At 31.7% G+C, this 14,763-nt stretch overlaps 1 protein-coding gene and 1 long non-coding RNA gene across 8 annotated transcripts; one reads left to right on the forward strand and one right to left on the reverse strand.

Annotated features, from left to right (window-relative positions):
* The first annotated feature begins 2,243 nt into the window (after positions 1–2,243).
* On the forward strand, positions 2,244–14,388 carry LOC128128129 (uncharacterized). Of its 7 annotated transcripts, none has more exons than XR_008225766.1 (11): positions 2,244–2,926; positions 3,543–3,670; positions 3,902–4,063; positions 4,194–4,216; positions 4,837–4,928; positions 7,869–7,957; positions 12,473–12,554; positions 12,723–12,853; positions 12,947–13,017; positions 13,135–13,223; positions 13,309–13,689. It is a non-coding gene; the product is annotated as an uncharacterized LOC128128129 (long non-coding RNA). The 7 variants fall into 7 exon arrangements; XR_008225769.1 differs by lacking the exon at positions 3,543–3,670 and having other exon boundaries at positions 2,246–2,755; positions 2,843–2,926; XR_008225771.1 differs by lacking the exons at positions 3,543–3,670; positions 13,309–13,689 and adding an exon at positions 14,253–14,388.
* Positions 13,784–14,493, reverse strand: LOC111906950 (norbelladine synthase). Its single transcript, XM_023902736.3, has 2 exons — positions 14,313–14,493; positions 13,784–14,163 (listed from the first exon to the last, which is right to left on the reverse strand). The coding sequence occupies exons 1-2, from the start codon at positions 14,491–14,493 to the stop codon at positions 13,883–13,885; spliced, it is 462 nt and encodes a 153-aa protein (XP_023758504.1). The 3' UTR covers positions 13,784–13,882.
* Positions 14,494–14,763: the final 270 nt, after the last annotated feature.

The raw sequence follows: 14,763 nt of genomic DNA on the forward strand, positions 1-14,763 counted from the left end.
AAAGACGCTACAATTTATCATTTTTAACTATTTACAAAATATTATTTGGGTTGTTTGAGTTAAACTAAAATTTATATTTAAGTTAACATTGTAATGTTATGTTTAAATTAATAATTTAAGTATTTTATACAAATTGTTCCAAAATTGTATGTTTAAAATGATAATAGTTTACATCTAACAATATATTAAAACTAATAAATTAAGTATAATATGTTAAAAGTTAAAAAAAATAACTTTATAAGTAGAAGTAAATATATTATTTTAATATTGAAATTTAGTTTATATATGATTACACTTTAGGTTTGATATTTATTTAATTAACCAAATTATAATTATTATTAGAAAGAAATTAAAAAGTCATGAGAGTTTCAAATGAATGTGGTGAAAGGAAAAATACATGGGAGTTTCAAATAAATGTGGTGAAAGGAAAAATGTTTCCTTTATAAGTATATAATGATAATGATACCAATGTAAAAGTAAAAACTTAGAATATAGTGTTATCGTTTTATTCAATTACCTCAAATACATCACTTGAAACCAAACAAAAAAAATATAAGCAAATTTACAACATCCCACTACATTGAATGAGACACTACAGGAAATTATTATCGAACCACATTCTCTACAGTTCCATTAAAGACTTACCTAAAAAGTTGTAATGATAGAAGACATGAAAGATTTAGCTAATTTAATAATTATATGTACCACTTGACACTGTGAGAGGGATGAAAGGGGTTTGATGGGTATTAGGATATATATCTATTGCAATAACAATGTTTAAATTTGCACAAATGTAGAGAACAATTTTATCAAGAAAGAAATAAAGAGAGTGTAGGGAGTAAATTAAACCAACATCCTCATTGCAGATTTCGATTCTAAAGATGAACTAACTCCTCATCATCCATCAACTTCTTAGCATGGACCAAGAACCATTGAAACCAACATGTCAATATGCTTCTTGAATCTTGAAGTTCTCATCATTAATTAATGATGGCAAGATAGGGTTGATACGCTTCTTCCAACATATACACTGAACATTTGCATAGATGATTGTTGTATGTCCTTCAACCACTGAAAAAAAAGTACACCAATCATCACTAATTTAAGAAAAATCAGCTTGGAATTTAGGGTCAATATCATTAAATAGTAAAAAACTTTAAGGATGGGAAGGAAGGAGTGATATATTAGAATCTACATCAGACTCTTTATTCATTCAGGACTTTCATCAAACAGGTGGAGTGCACGTATAATGTAAGAGAATTGGCTCAAGAACAATAATAGTTATATACATACCTCATTGATTTTATAGAATGAGCACAAAATAACACAAATATGCGTTGTTTTTGCTTGCTTATCTTCATTTAATATGTGCTCAAATGCACAGAAAAAACCAAAAGCTGGAAATTGATAATTGATGGCTGAAATCAAATACTTGAAATGATAACAAATTTAAGATGAAGTTAAATTGATAAAACACATGATTTGAGAGTAAACTCGAAGCATCAATATGATGGACATCGATATCAGTTGATGATTTATTACCAATGTTGATGAATAGCTAAAAATGGTTGATCTGAAAGTGATGAAAACTCAGGGGAAGAAAACTCAAACCTTGATCAATTGATAAAATCATGATGCAGAGTAAAAAGCACAGCTTGAAAGATCGTTAGCAATTGTTGAAGATGAAGATTAGCATAAATCGACTGAACGCTTGAACTTCTACCTTGGATGAAATCGATGATCACAAAGTTAAAATCGATAAAAATCTTGTAATGAATTGTTGATGTCGATAGATGAACATAAACTTCAATCAATCAAATCAAAGCAAATAGAAGATTGATTAGCATGAATCGAAGATTAAGGAATGTTGATCGATTAGTGTGAATTGGTAGAAAGAATCTAAGCAGCTAGGTTTTGTGATAATGTGAAGATAACAGATCTGATGATCTAAAATTTAACCTAGTGACTAATCTACCCCTAATTAACTATTTTTTAGATTAATTAGTGTTAATCCGTTTTCTTATGAGCCACAAGATCAGTTTTGATCAAAGGATTAGATTTGGTCCCCATGTCTCATAAAATATAGGTGGTCTCAAATGAACCTCTCTCTCTCTCTCTCTCTCTATATATATATATATATATATATATATATATATATATATATATATATATATATATATATATATATATATCATTACCTATATGTTAAAGAGTTACACTTGGGTACACGTCGATAAGCTGCTTCGTTCCTCCAATAATAAGGTTATGGGCGGCCATTTTTAACCTGTATGATGGTCAGCAGCTTGCTGTCTTCATACCGCCTCACCGTCATCTCTCGTGACCTCCTGATTCTCTCATTGTGGCATTTACATACTTCGTTGTTGGGTTTTCTTTCTCCTTGGCATTTCCTCCAAGGCTGCTCGCCACGTCTTGCTTGGTTTCAGACGCCATGTGAAAACGTATTTTTATATCTATAAGTCTAGGTTAGACCATATTCCTCCATACGACACCTCCCTGTCCTCTGTTTTATTTATCTATACACCCATATCCTCTGTGGGTCTCTTCATCTTCACGCTTCCACCATGGCTCTTAATTTTCGACCTACCTGTCATGATTCATTCTTCAATGACGAACTGTTTTTCATGGTTGATTTGCGCTGGAGACGACGCTCCAAGAAAGCTGATGTCCGTCGCTTTCCCTTAACTAATTGGAGGATAGCGGTCACCATGTTTTGTCTATAGTCTACACCAACACGGTTAGAATTTCATATTGACGCTCTTATTCCTTCGCCATCCATCTCACAAACATCCTTTCCACTTTTGGATTTTCTCTGCAAATCAAGTTATCGGTGGTGAATGTCGACCCATTTCGTATGATACTATCAATTCGACCACTCTGTTATACCGTTCACAACTTTAATCCACAGGTTGGTTTGTTATTACTTTGACTATTTCGTATGTTTTTAACCCTAATCCCGTTTTTTAATCGATTTGATTTCTCAAATTCTGTTTTGCAATTTTTGGTTTTGTTTTTGGAGCTGATCCTGTCAATTGACATCTCCGACTTCCCCTTTTCTTTTGGGGCCGATTTATCGGTAAACGAGTTACAAACTCAATTTTAATTTTAATTTGTGGAATTTCAATTTATTTTGAACCGTTCTTGTAAATCCTAATTTTCAGATAAAGCAACAACTTCTGGCTTTGGACTGTGAATGAGTGATAAATTACTTGATTTTCTTTTATTGCCTTCGTTATGAATTACTTTCATGTGCGATTTTGGTGTTTCTTTAGTTCAATTTTAGCCTTCACTTGATGAATAACTTTGCTGATTAAAGTCTTAAATTGATAATTTTGACTATAAAAAGGTCGATTTGGTTTTATAAAATGGGATTTTGATTTTGGAATAAAATAAGATTAAAGTGTCCAGAGTGTTGATACCAGATGAATATGGATTATATTTTAATCAGTTTTATTTAGTAATAAAATTGCATGGATTACCTTATGCTTTATAGATGACATGCCTGACTTGCTTCCTGAACTTAGACGAAATTAGAGAATGCAACTTTCTAGATGGAATTACAGCAGAAAAGAGCCTTCACTTATGTGGAAGGAAGTCAACAAATTTAATTTGTTTCACCCCTATGCCTGCCTGTGTATTTTATTCCATTAAGGTTTATTTTTTCCTTTTCAATATTACTTAATTAGTTAATTCTTATTAAACTTCACTAAACCATTTGAGAAATTTTATGGCTTGTCATATGTAAATGTCATTATTAAGGGTAGAAAAAAAAGCTTAGAAGAGACTTTAAATAATGATTTTATTAATATACCCACCAATTGTTTGGTAAAATGTTTCACTTGCAGGTAAGTTTTTAACTTATATGTCGTTTTGATATTCACAGGAAGAAATTATTTGTACTGCTTTGAAACAGAGCAAGTAGATGTTGCTGTTATGGAGGCGGGAGTAGGTGGAGATCTCGGAAATTTGAACAATGTGATATGCCTATATAAAAGAGATCATGATGCTTTTCCATCCATAATTGTTAGTTGGAGATTTCATCAAGGTTGATTATATTATTGTACTAATAAATAATAAATTTGAGTTTTTTTCTTTGAAGGGCTGTTGAACAATAAGTAATATGGTATTTGATCCATTTCGCTTCAATAATCTATGGTTTCTTTGGCCAATTGTAGGGTTGAAGGCGATGCTAATGAAGGTACTCATTCAATTTACTTTTTTTTTCAAGCTACGGCTTTCATGTTGAAGTTTTGAATTTTACTTAGGGTTGGATTTGTGTATTTCTTTGTGAACGACAGCCTACAACAATTATTTTGTACTAAATAGATGAGTTTTCAGTTCCTTTGTTTTTCATTTTAGTTTACTTTCACAATCTCATATTAAATTTATTTATTTTTGTCGTTTCTTTGGGTGTACTAATTTTGAGCAACGGATATACTGATTTTGTTCAACTGCCAATTCTAACTGGATGTAGAGATATAAGCATATACTTTACTCCTTACTGCCTTTAAATCTCAGTTGGGTAAGGATTACGATTACTTTAATTTGTATATCTCGCACTTCGATTGTTTGCTATTTGCAGTAGTAAAGCTTGTTTTGGTGTTTCTTTGATCGTCTTTAATTGTTATAAATTACTTTGAATTACCAAAGTGAGAGATATACACATGTGCAATTTTGGTGTTTCTTTAAATCTCAATTGCTCTTCTCTCATGATGATGCTTTTATAATTGATAATTTTAACTTGAAAATTTTTCTTTAACCTTCAATATTTCAAACTACATTTTTTACTCATATGTGGTGCATTTCTTCATTTTTCAGCTGAACATGATTGAGCAGGTTATATTGTACCTTTCAGCGTCGACATCGGACAGAGATTTGAAAGAAACTTTGACCATCTTCTTGATGCAAAGGTATTTGGTGATCAGAGATGTGCCTTGTTATTTCTCTTGGTAATTGGTAAAATCTTTCATTTTGTACACCAACTTAGTACTATAAGTCCATGGTAAAAATGATCAGAGTAGCTTATAGTTAATTGATAAGGACTCAAATGGGAAAACTTGAAAAAATAGCTAAAAACAAACATGATAGGTTGGTTTAAATTCCACTTACCTTTTCCATTGATTTTTCTTGAGGGTTTCATCGTAAGCTGCTGTTTTATTATTATTATTATTATTATTATTTCTTAAATAATCAAATTACAAACTAAACAAATCAGGGTATCATGGAGGTATGTTAGACATGAAGTACTTGAATCTTTTTTCTTATTTTTATTTTGCTAGACATTGAGCTTATTCTAAAAAGTTATTACAATTTAAAATCATTTGACTTGAAAATGAGAATTTGGTTGAGTTATAGCGTGTCCTTATTGGTATTACAGGCAGTAATATGCAAAGTATGTTGTCATCATGGGTAAAAACTAAAGTGCATTGCCTATATTGGTAATTAGAGTAAAGTGCATTGCTATTACCTGTAATTAGCCTTTCTTTACTCTTTTTACTGGTATAGACAATGTACTTTATGTCCTCACTTATATTAGTTAAGTACTTTTAACTTATTTTTCTTATAATAGCATTATGCTAGCCAATATATACTTACTATAATCTGAAACTCATAAAGTAATAATGAAATGTGAGCAAATTGCTACTATGGGTAAGAAACAACGTGCATTGCTATTAGATGTAATGTGAAAAATGTAAGTATCTTTTTATGGGTAAACACACTAAAGTATATTGCCCATATTGGTAATGAGAGCGAAGCAGGTTGCATTTATGTGACATCCCCAATTTCACGGCCAGAAAAGACCGATTTGTTTATGCTTTGTTTTTAAAATCAGAATAATCGTTTAAACAAAACTGTTGAGGAATTTGTTCCCAAAAACAAAAATATGATAACCATTTATCCAAACATTTCTCAAAGAGAATGTATTTTCATTAAATAATAAAACCTTGGGATGTCATGTTCGATACAGACCAAAAGCATAAACAATATAAAATAGACCTTACGATAGTTATTTATAACTACTGATCTATAATCCAAAATCTCTCGTCAAGTCCGCCAACTTATACCCTTGTGCCATTACCTGTAATGAAAAGAAAACTGAGTGGGTCAGGCTTGGGAGCCTGGTGAGCATATAGGATTTTCAACCCACAATAATATAATTGTTATATTTAATCAGCAAACAATCAACCCAATTACCCATCCCCATTATCTTCTTAAGGTTTTATCCTAAGAACCAACTATCCTTCATTAATTTATTCCTAAGGAATTTGGCACGAAATCCATTGCTGCCAAGGTTTATTTATCAAGTACTAAATCCATAGCTATCAGGCGCTAACTCCATAGTCACCAAGGTTCACTTAACAAGCGCTAACTCCATAGTCGCCAAGGTTTACTCAACAAGCGCTAACTCCATAGTCGCCAAGGTTCATCAAATAGGCACGAAGTCACATCGTCGCCAAGGTTTATACAATAGGCGCTAACTCCATAGTCACCAACTATCCCATATACCCAAGTTCTACCCAACATTTTCGTAGATATAAATACTTACACAGTTTAAATCATTTAACACTTGTATAAAACATCAATTCCACGCCCATCTCAAATAGACAAATAATATATAAACACATAACACGTATTTCATAGCAAATACTTCATATTTATGTGTTAGAAGAAAGTAACTACACACTCATGCATATAAACAACAATATACTTAATACATTCAAACCATACTTGTATTATTATCGTGTTTATGAAAGGTAGTATACACTCACTTGATTAGAAGATGATCGGACAGCACTACGGCTTGTAGAAGTAGTATTCTTCAGCAGATCTGGAAGATCTCTACAAAAATCGAACTTCTCGCGGGCAGAGCTTCGGCTCGGGAATCGCACTTCTCGGGATCTTCGGGATCTTGGGACTTGCTTCGGGGCTCGGGAATGATACCGGGGATTCGGGGTACTTCTGGCACACAAAACGATGCAAAACGGGAGAGAGAAGAGAGAAAAAGAGCAATTGAGTCGGCTGCCCTCGCATCCTATTTATAGGAGGCTGTAGCCTCGGAGTACGCGGGGCGTACAGCGTTACGCGGGGCGTACTGGTCCGAAATCGTCATTGCTTACGTATCCGAAGTCACTTGAGTGCGAGGTGCGTCATGCTTCGCGGTACGCGGGGCGTACAGCAGTACGCTGGGCATACTTCGGATGAGTCCGATGACTCCTCTTCGGATAATACCAAGATTTAGAATTAAATTTAAATATTAAATATTTAATAAACTTCGGAAATTCATATCTTCTTCATACGAACTCCGTTTTCGACGTTCTTTATATCCACGCGGAGGTGAGACTACGCTCTACAACTTTCGTTTAGAGTTCGTCGGCTAATTTTGACTTTTATTTTTATTAATTATTTTTAGTAGGCCGGGACATAAAACTTCGTTATAAATTCATAACTTCTTCGTTTGACGTGCGTTATCGCCTAACTTTTCATCGCTTTGATACCAACAACAAGATCTTCGATTCTCTTTTAGATTGATTTGACTAAAAACTGCTCGATCTCAAATCGAGTATTTCGGGCTGCATACTGTTAAGTCGAAACTTCAATAAATCATAACTTCCTCATACGAAGTCAGATTTGAGCGTTCTATATATGTACGGAATCTTTGTAACATATACTAAAACTTAGTTAAGATTATTCATTCTAAATAATCTTTTATCAAAAAGTCATTTTTGACGCTTATCGTCTCTAAATTGACTAGCCATGATCTACGGGCGTTACAATTTATATGCAATTTGCCCTTCTTTTCAACTGCGTGATACCTGAACATAAGTAATGATTTTATTGATTACTTTCAGGTTCTTACACCCGAGTATTTACATTCTTTGAATATCATTCACGGAGACATGTAACTAGAAGTGGTCCAAATTCCAGATGCCACATCAAGGTAAACAATTTTATTATTTTTATTATTATTTTAAAATCAATTTTTGAATAATTAATTACTGATTATGTTATAAATATAAAATGATTGTCATACAGCTATGATATTTTGTGATATCAAAGGTAGGTCTGATTAACCGTACATAACTTATCAGGGGCATCAGAAAACAAGACTTCTTATTTATGGGGAAAATGATGTTTACTATTACACCAAGACAATAAAAAACAATGTCTTCATAAAAAGATTAAATAGATGTATATATATCATCTTTTTCATCGTATTACTCAATTTACCCTTTCTCTTTATTGTGGTCAAACTCCAAGAAAGAATCGATTCTCATGGGCCGTGATTATCACGATCTATCTAAGTTTCCTAGTAGATATATATAAGTTAGTTTTTAAGTTTTAAGATACCATTGCTTTAAATGTCTAGGAAGGTTAGAATGGGCCGACAATCTTATTTAACCCAATATTTTAAAGATTTTGGAAAACTACCATTTTATTGCAAAAACTCCAAAGTATAGTAAAAATACAAAATACAAAAGAATATAATAATAATAATCATAGTTACAAGTTTTAAGAGACCATTTCTTTAAGTTTGTAAATTATGAATGTTTGAATGGGGCAACACCCTTATTTATGCAAATGGTTTCAAAAGAACCTAGTTTATCCTAGTTTTATATAGGTTTTGAAAACTGTCATTTATTGCAAAAACTCCACAGGTATACTAAGATTTCAAATAAAATAGTTTTTCTTTTTATTTATTTATTTTAATGTTCTTAAAGTAAATATGCAAATGGAAAAGATATTTGATAGTTTGATTTATATTTATTATAAAAAATTATTTTTTTGGATATTTATAATTAGTTATACATTTAAATATTTTTTAAATGTTTTAAAAGATAATTTATTTGATATTTCGATATAGGGTTTGCATTTCACATCATATATACATTAACAAATTAGATAATTCGAAAAGTCAATCATGTAATTAATTTAAAAACCACTTATTTAGTAAAATTTCAATTATTATATAAAAAAACTTTTTAGATGTTTTTTAGTTAATTTTACATTTAAAACATTTAAAGCTTTTTCTATTTTAAAAAATAGTCTATTTTTAAATTTATTTAATATTTTGATTTGGATTTTGCATTTAACATCATATTTAATTTAGTATTATATTTATAATTCAAAAAGTCTAACATTAATATGTTAATAACAAATTTAAGTTAATAAATAAAATATAATAGGTTGAAAAAAATGTTAGATGAGTTTCAAATCAATATGATAAAACAAAAATAAATACTTCTATAATATATATATGAAAAATGGTCAATGAGGGTAACAATCTTTTCAGTCCGCTTAAAACACATCATTGATTTTTTTTCTTGTTCATTATATCATCAAACTTGTTGAAGTGTTCAAAAAACCAAGGTTGTCAAGATCGGGATCCTACGTAAGATCGTTTTTGGGTTTGCAAGATCGGGATCGGGATCCTAAGATCCCACAAAATAAAATATAATTTTAATTTATAATTTTCAATCATGAAAAATAGTTCAAACATTCAATTCTTTTGTTTAAAAGTTATAAAAACTTCAAAATATTAGTCATAAGTTGCAACACAAAATGATAAATGCTAAATTGGTAAGGGTAAAAGACATAAAATGGTAAAAAAAATAATAATAACCAAGGGAGGTAGGATCGGATCGGATCTCGATCCTACGATCCTACTTACGATCTTACGATCCTACCTGCGATCCTACCCCAAATACGATCTTTTGACGATCCGAATCGTTTTTCATACTTAGGATCGTAGGATCGTACGATCCTACGATCAGGATCGCGATTTTGACAACCATGCAAAAAACATCATTATCACATAAGTGATGTTTTCCATAAAAATCTTTTTTGACTCTCTCTCTCTCTCTCTCTCTCTCTAACATATACATATACATTAATTCCTATTACGGTTAAGATAAGAGTCCCTCAGAACGTTCTAATGTCTACCAACGTTGCATCAAAACAAGTTACAAAAAACGAAACCCATAAGCTTTGTTTGTGCTTGTTGGCAAACATCTTCGTTGAGGCAACAGAACAAAATTAACAAACCCTCAATTACATGTCAAATATGTAATATAAACAAACACCAAGTTTTTCTACTACAACTATAACCTTATCATCCCAAATGCTTTGTAAAACATGTAAAAGGTATTGGACCAAAGCCCAAAGGCATGCCCTACGTAATATCCAGAAAGAACAAGAAGAAAAAGTCTATAATTTACCATGTCAACATTTAAGGGTTGTTGATATGCCAGATAAATATTAAAGGTATTGATCTTGTTTATTGAATGGTGGAATTGTTGTTATGTCAAGGGAAATAAGAACCATATATGAAGGTTGTTGCTATGTCAGATAAATAAAATAGCATAGAAGGACGCTTATATGATAATCACACATTATCATCAAATCTATGGTGTCTCATCAAATCTACAGTGTTAAATTGGCGATTCATCCAATGTTTTAAAAACCGGTTTGAACTGGCCGGTCGAATCGGTTGGACCGGGAACCAGGGAAGGAAGCGGTTCAACTATCACCCAATGTTTTAAAAACCGGTTTTTTAGTTGAACCGGTATGGTAACCGGTTCCCGGTTCGACCGCCGGGTCAACCGGTTTCTATAATTTTCATCTTTTTTTCTATTTTCCCACACATGCATACATATATAAATGATGAATTCGACGTTTACAAGTTCAAACATTAAAAATATACATAAAAATAAGTTGTAAATCAATCCAAATAAATTAAAATAACACATAACCATAAGTTTTATTGTTTTACATCAATCCATGTACGTCAAAAAGAAAATAAAATATAATACCGAAACAAAATATAGTTTTAGGTGAACACAAATACATTAAAAAACTTTATAACACTTACCATATGTTTTTATTTAGAGAAAATTAAATAGATTTGAAAAAAATTACCAAGTTTATTATGCAACTGATTTTTTTCCATGTGTTTTTATTTGGCTTAACTGGTTCAACCGGTTTATTTTGACTGGTTCAACCAGATTTTTCTAAAAACCGGGCGATTCAATTCGGTTTAGAAATCGACATAAAACCGCTGATAGCAATGTTTTAAAAACCGGTTTAAACCGGCCGGTCGAATTGGTTGGACCGGGAACCAAAGAAGGAAGCGGTTCAACTATCACCGGTTTTATGTCGATTTCTAACCGAATTGAACCGGCCGGTTTATAGAAAAATCTGGTTAACCAGTCAAAATAAACCTGTTGAACCGGTTAAGCCAAATAAAAACACATGGAAAAGAATCAGTTGCATAATAAACTTTGGTATTTTTTTTCAAATCTATTTAATTTTCTCTAAATAAAAACATATGGTAAGTGTTATAAAGTTTTTTAATGTGTTTGTGTTCATCTAAAACTATATTTTGTTTCTGTATTATATTTTATTTTCTTTTTGATGTACATGGATTGATGTAAAACAATAAAACTTTTAGTTATGTGTTATTTTTATTTATTTGGATTGATTTACAACTTATTTTTATGTATATTTTTAATGTTTGAACTTGTAAACGTCGAATTCATCATTTATATATATATATATGCATGTGTGGGAAAATAGAAAAAAAAGATGAAAATTATAGAAACCGGTTGACCCGGCGGTCGAACCGTGAACCGGTTACCATACCGGTTCAACTAAAAAACCGGTTTTTAAAACATTGGATTTACCTCAACAAGAAAATATGAATTTTTACAGGAAACTAAAATGGTGATTTGATCCGAAAAATTATTTTTTGATTTATAGATATTATGTAATTTTTGGACATAATATAGATTTTTTTAAAATGTTTTTTGGATATTGTTTAATTTTTAGAAGGACTACCCCAAAAATCACTATGAATTTTGTTCGGTAACTTCGGTTCGCGAAATTATCATTCCTCACTTTTCAAAAGCACACGGACCCGACCCGACTGAGCTCTTTCGCTTTTTCTCCATCTTCTTTAACAGACTTCCCTCAAAATTCCCTCCGACTCCGATCGAATTTGACCACCAATCTCCTCCTATGACTATGATGACTCCTCCACCTGTCGATGCAATCTTAACAATAATTCTCTCAGACCCACTCACTCTATCAACACTCGTTCACACACATGTAGGTGCTGTTTGTTTTGAAAGTGGTTAAATGTCTTTTGTCTTTTTCCAAGTTTGCGGAAAAAGACGTACACTTACGAAACGTCTATCCGCCAGAAGGGAAAAGTGCTCAAAAAGTACTTTTGTAGAAAAACAAACGAGGCCGTACTGTTTTTAACTTTCGCCTGCTCGATTGCTTTACTACACTTAGTTGGGCTATCCAGTTTCGATATCATCAACGATTTCTTTCTGATGTTTAATATGACATAAAAAATGCCCCACTTTTGTCTCTTGTTTTTTTTTTTACTATTTGGGGAATGCTTAATTTCTAGGATTTCGAATTCTACTTGATCACAATGAAATTTTATCAGATCGAATCTGTTTATATTTAGACTTCAATGCTGGTCCCACATTTTGATTTGGCGGCTACTGAATGACCTCAACGAATGGAAGGTACTACTGGTTACCTCTTCTTTATCATTAATTAGTTTCAAATTCGTCAAATTTTTATCTGTTTATGCCTTTCTTGTGTTTGTAATTTGATCAAATGTAGTGCAGGACACTTTTAGTTTTTCTATTTTGAACTTCATTAATTTGTATAATACTTGCTCTCTTTGTTAGTTGCACCCACAGAAGCTGCCAATACACTAATGACCTACACTATTAGAAATGGTGATAGTTATATGCCACTTCTCACCTTGCAGATATACAACACCAGTTTAATGCTCGAGAAAGTGATTGGGGTTTCAAAGGTAAATATTTTATTCCTTTTATACCATCAATAATTTATTTAAATAGTGTTTATTTTTGTGGTGTGATTTATTAATGTCATTGTCATGTATCAGTGGAAGTTTGCATTTCTGTCTTTGGGTCGTCTCACATACCTTCAGGACTCAGATATCATCTCCACTTTCAGGTCTATAAATTTCTCTATTTCTCTTTCTTCCAAATCCACTTAATCGTATGTATGTATTTTGTATATATAACATATATCTCAACGAGGTTTATTGATTTTTTTTTTTAATGTTTTTAGAGAAGAGATGTTTATCGTGCTTGGAAACGTTACTTAGGATTAGAACACTCTGATAATACACACCCAAAAGGTCTTATGCTGCAAATCAGGTACATGTTTTTCTTTTTGTTACTTTCAAAATCCTATCTACTTTAACCTACTTTTGCCACATAAAAAATTGTTAATGATTTACAGAACCGACAGACTTATGATAAACCACTAAGAATCTACAACTAAGCAATTGATGAAGTTTATGCGACAAGTGATGTTTTTGAGAAATTATTAATCATGGTCGTGGTAGATAGAATAGATGTATATTTTTTGTTAAAAAAGGTACGTAGAACAGATGATAATAGAAGCATTAGTGTCCAGAGCATGTGTGTGGATGTATTGAGGTATATAGATTTGTGTTATGCTTTTATAACCTTTTCTTGTTCCATTTTTGATGTTTTGGGTTTTGTACTAGTTCCTTGTGTTCTTATTGTAGATAAGTGTACAAAAAGTTGCTAGCCAGAAAAAAAAATGTTCAATCTTAGAATTGCAAAACACGTACCATGTTTTGTTATTTTGTATACACTTGTTAACAACTTCAAGAATCAAGAGTGTTTGAGCGTCTTAGTGTTTTGTTTTAAGATTTAGGCGAAGGGTTCTTGAAGAAGAAAGAAAAAAATTTATACGCATAGTTAGTTACTTATTATTCATTAAGTAAAACCTTTGAGAAATAGATACATAATACCCGAAATCAAAACATACAAAGATCACATACGTACTATGTTTTGTTATTTTGTAAGTACTGGTTAACAAACTTGAGGGTGTTCATGAGCGGCTTAATGGTAACAAAGCTAGCATCTTCATTTGCCTCATACTCAACAGTAACTCTAAGGATGCATGATGACTCCTCATTTTCTTTCTCCATGAACTCTAAAGTAATTCGATAAGAAGTACACCCCATGTCAAGATACCCTCCTTCAATTATCTCGATTTCTTTCACCCTCTTTTCATGATCGATCTTTGTAAACCTTTCCTTGAACGCTGGTTTCACCGACACCCCTGATATATGTATATATCTCATACCCGGAATCAAAAGCATGTTATAGAAATGATGGATTTCAATCACAAACATTAATTCTGTTTTTCAGAAATTCATCTTAAAAGATCTCAAGATAAATGGATATTGAACTGAAACAAGGTTAATTTACCTGGACGAGGGGTAACTTTGATGATAGTGCCTACACCTCCATCGCCTTCCAAGATGTCGACACCATAAAGATGTGGAAGCTCTGATTGTAGAATCATTGCAAGCTTAAGTGTGCTGTAAACCTCCCAAGCTTCGGTTATTGAAACCTTCACCTCCACTTCTTCCGATATCTTCCCGGACATTTCTGTTTGTTATCGGAACTTTGACTTTGAGTTTATTGTTTTATTTTTCTAATCATAAAAACTAAAGTCATGCTCTATCAGGAAGCATATATGTCTATAACTTTATGGGCGAGAGGGCACAAATCATGTAGTAGTATGATAATTGATGGCCGTTGAATTATTTGATGGTGTGAACTTTTTAGTTGTTGAATTATTGCTTTTTTTTTTTTAATGTTTCCTTTTTATAATTTTAATAGTTTAAATTATTGCTTTTTTAAAAATGTTTTAATT

This window comes from Lactuca sativa, chromosome 8 (assembly GCF_002870075.4).
Source record: "Lactuca sativa cultivar Salinas chromosome 8, Lsat_Salinas_v11, whole genome shotgun sequence".
Classification (NCBI taxonomy): domain Eukaryota; kingdom Viridiplantae; phylum Streptophyta; class Magnoliopsida; order Asterales; family Asteraceae; genus Lactuca; species Lactuca sativa.

Bases quoted from the DNA above. Each gene is read 5' to 3' on its own strand.
- LOC111906950 (XM_023902736.3), bottom strand. From the start codon at position 14,493: ATGTCCGGGAAGATATCGGAAGAAGTGGAGGTGAAGGTTTCAATAACC. The intron at 14,164-14,312 runs GTAAATTAACCT...TACATATATCAG, and splicing joins CAAAGTTACCCCTCGTCCAG to GGGTGTCGGTGAAACCAGCG.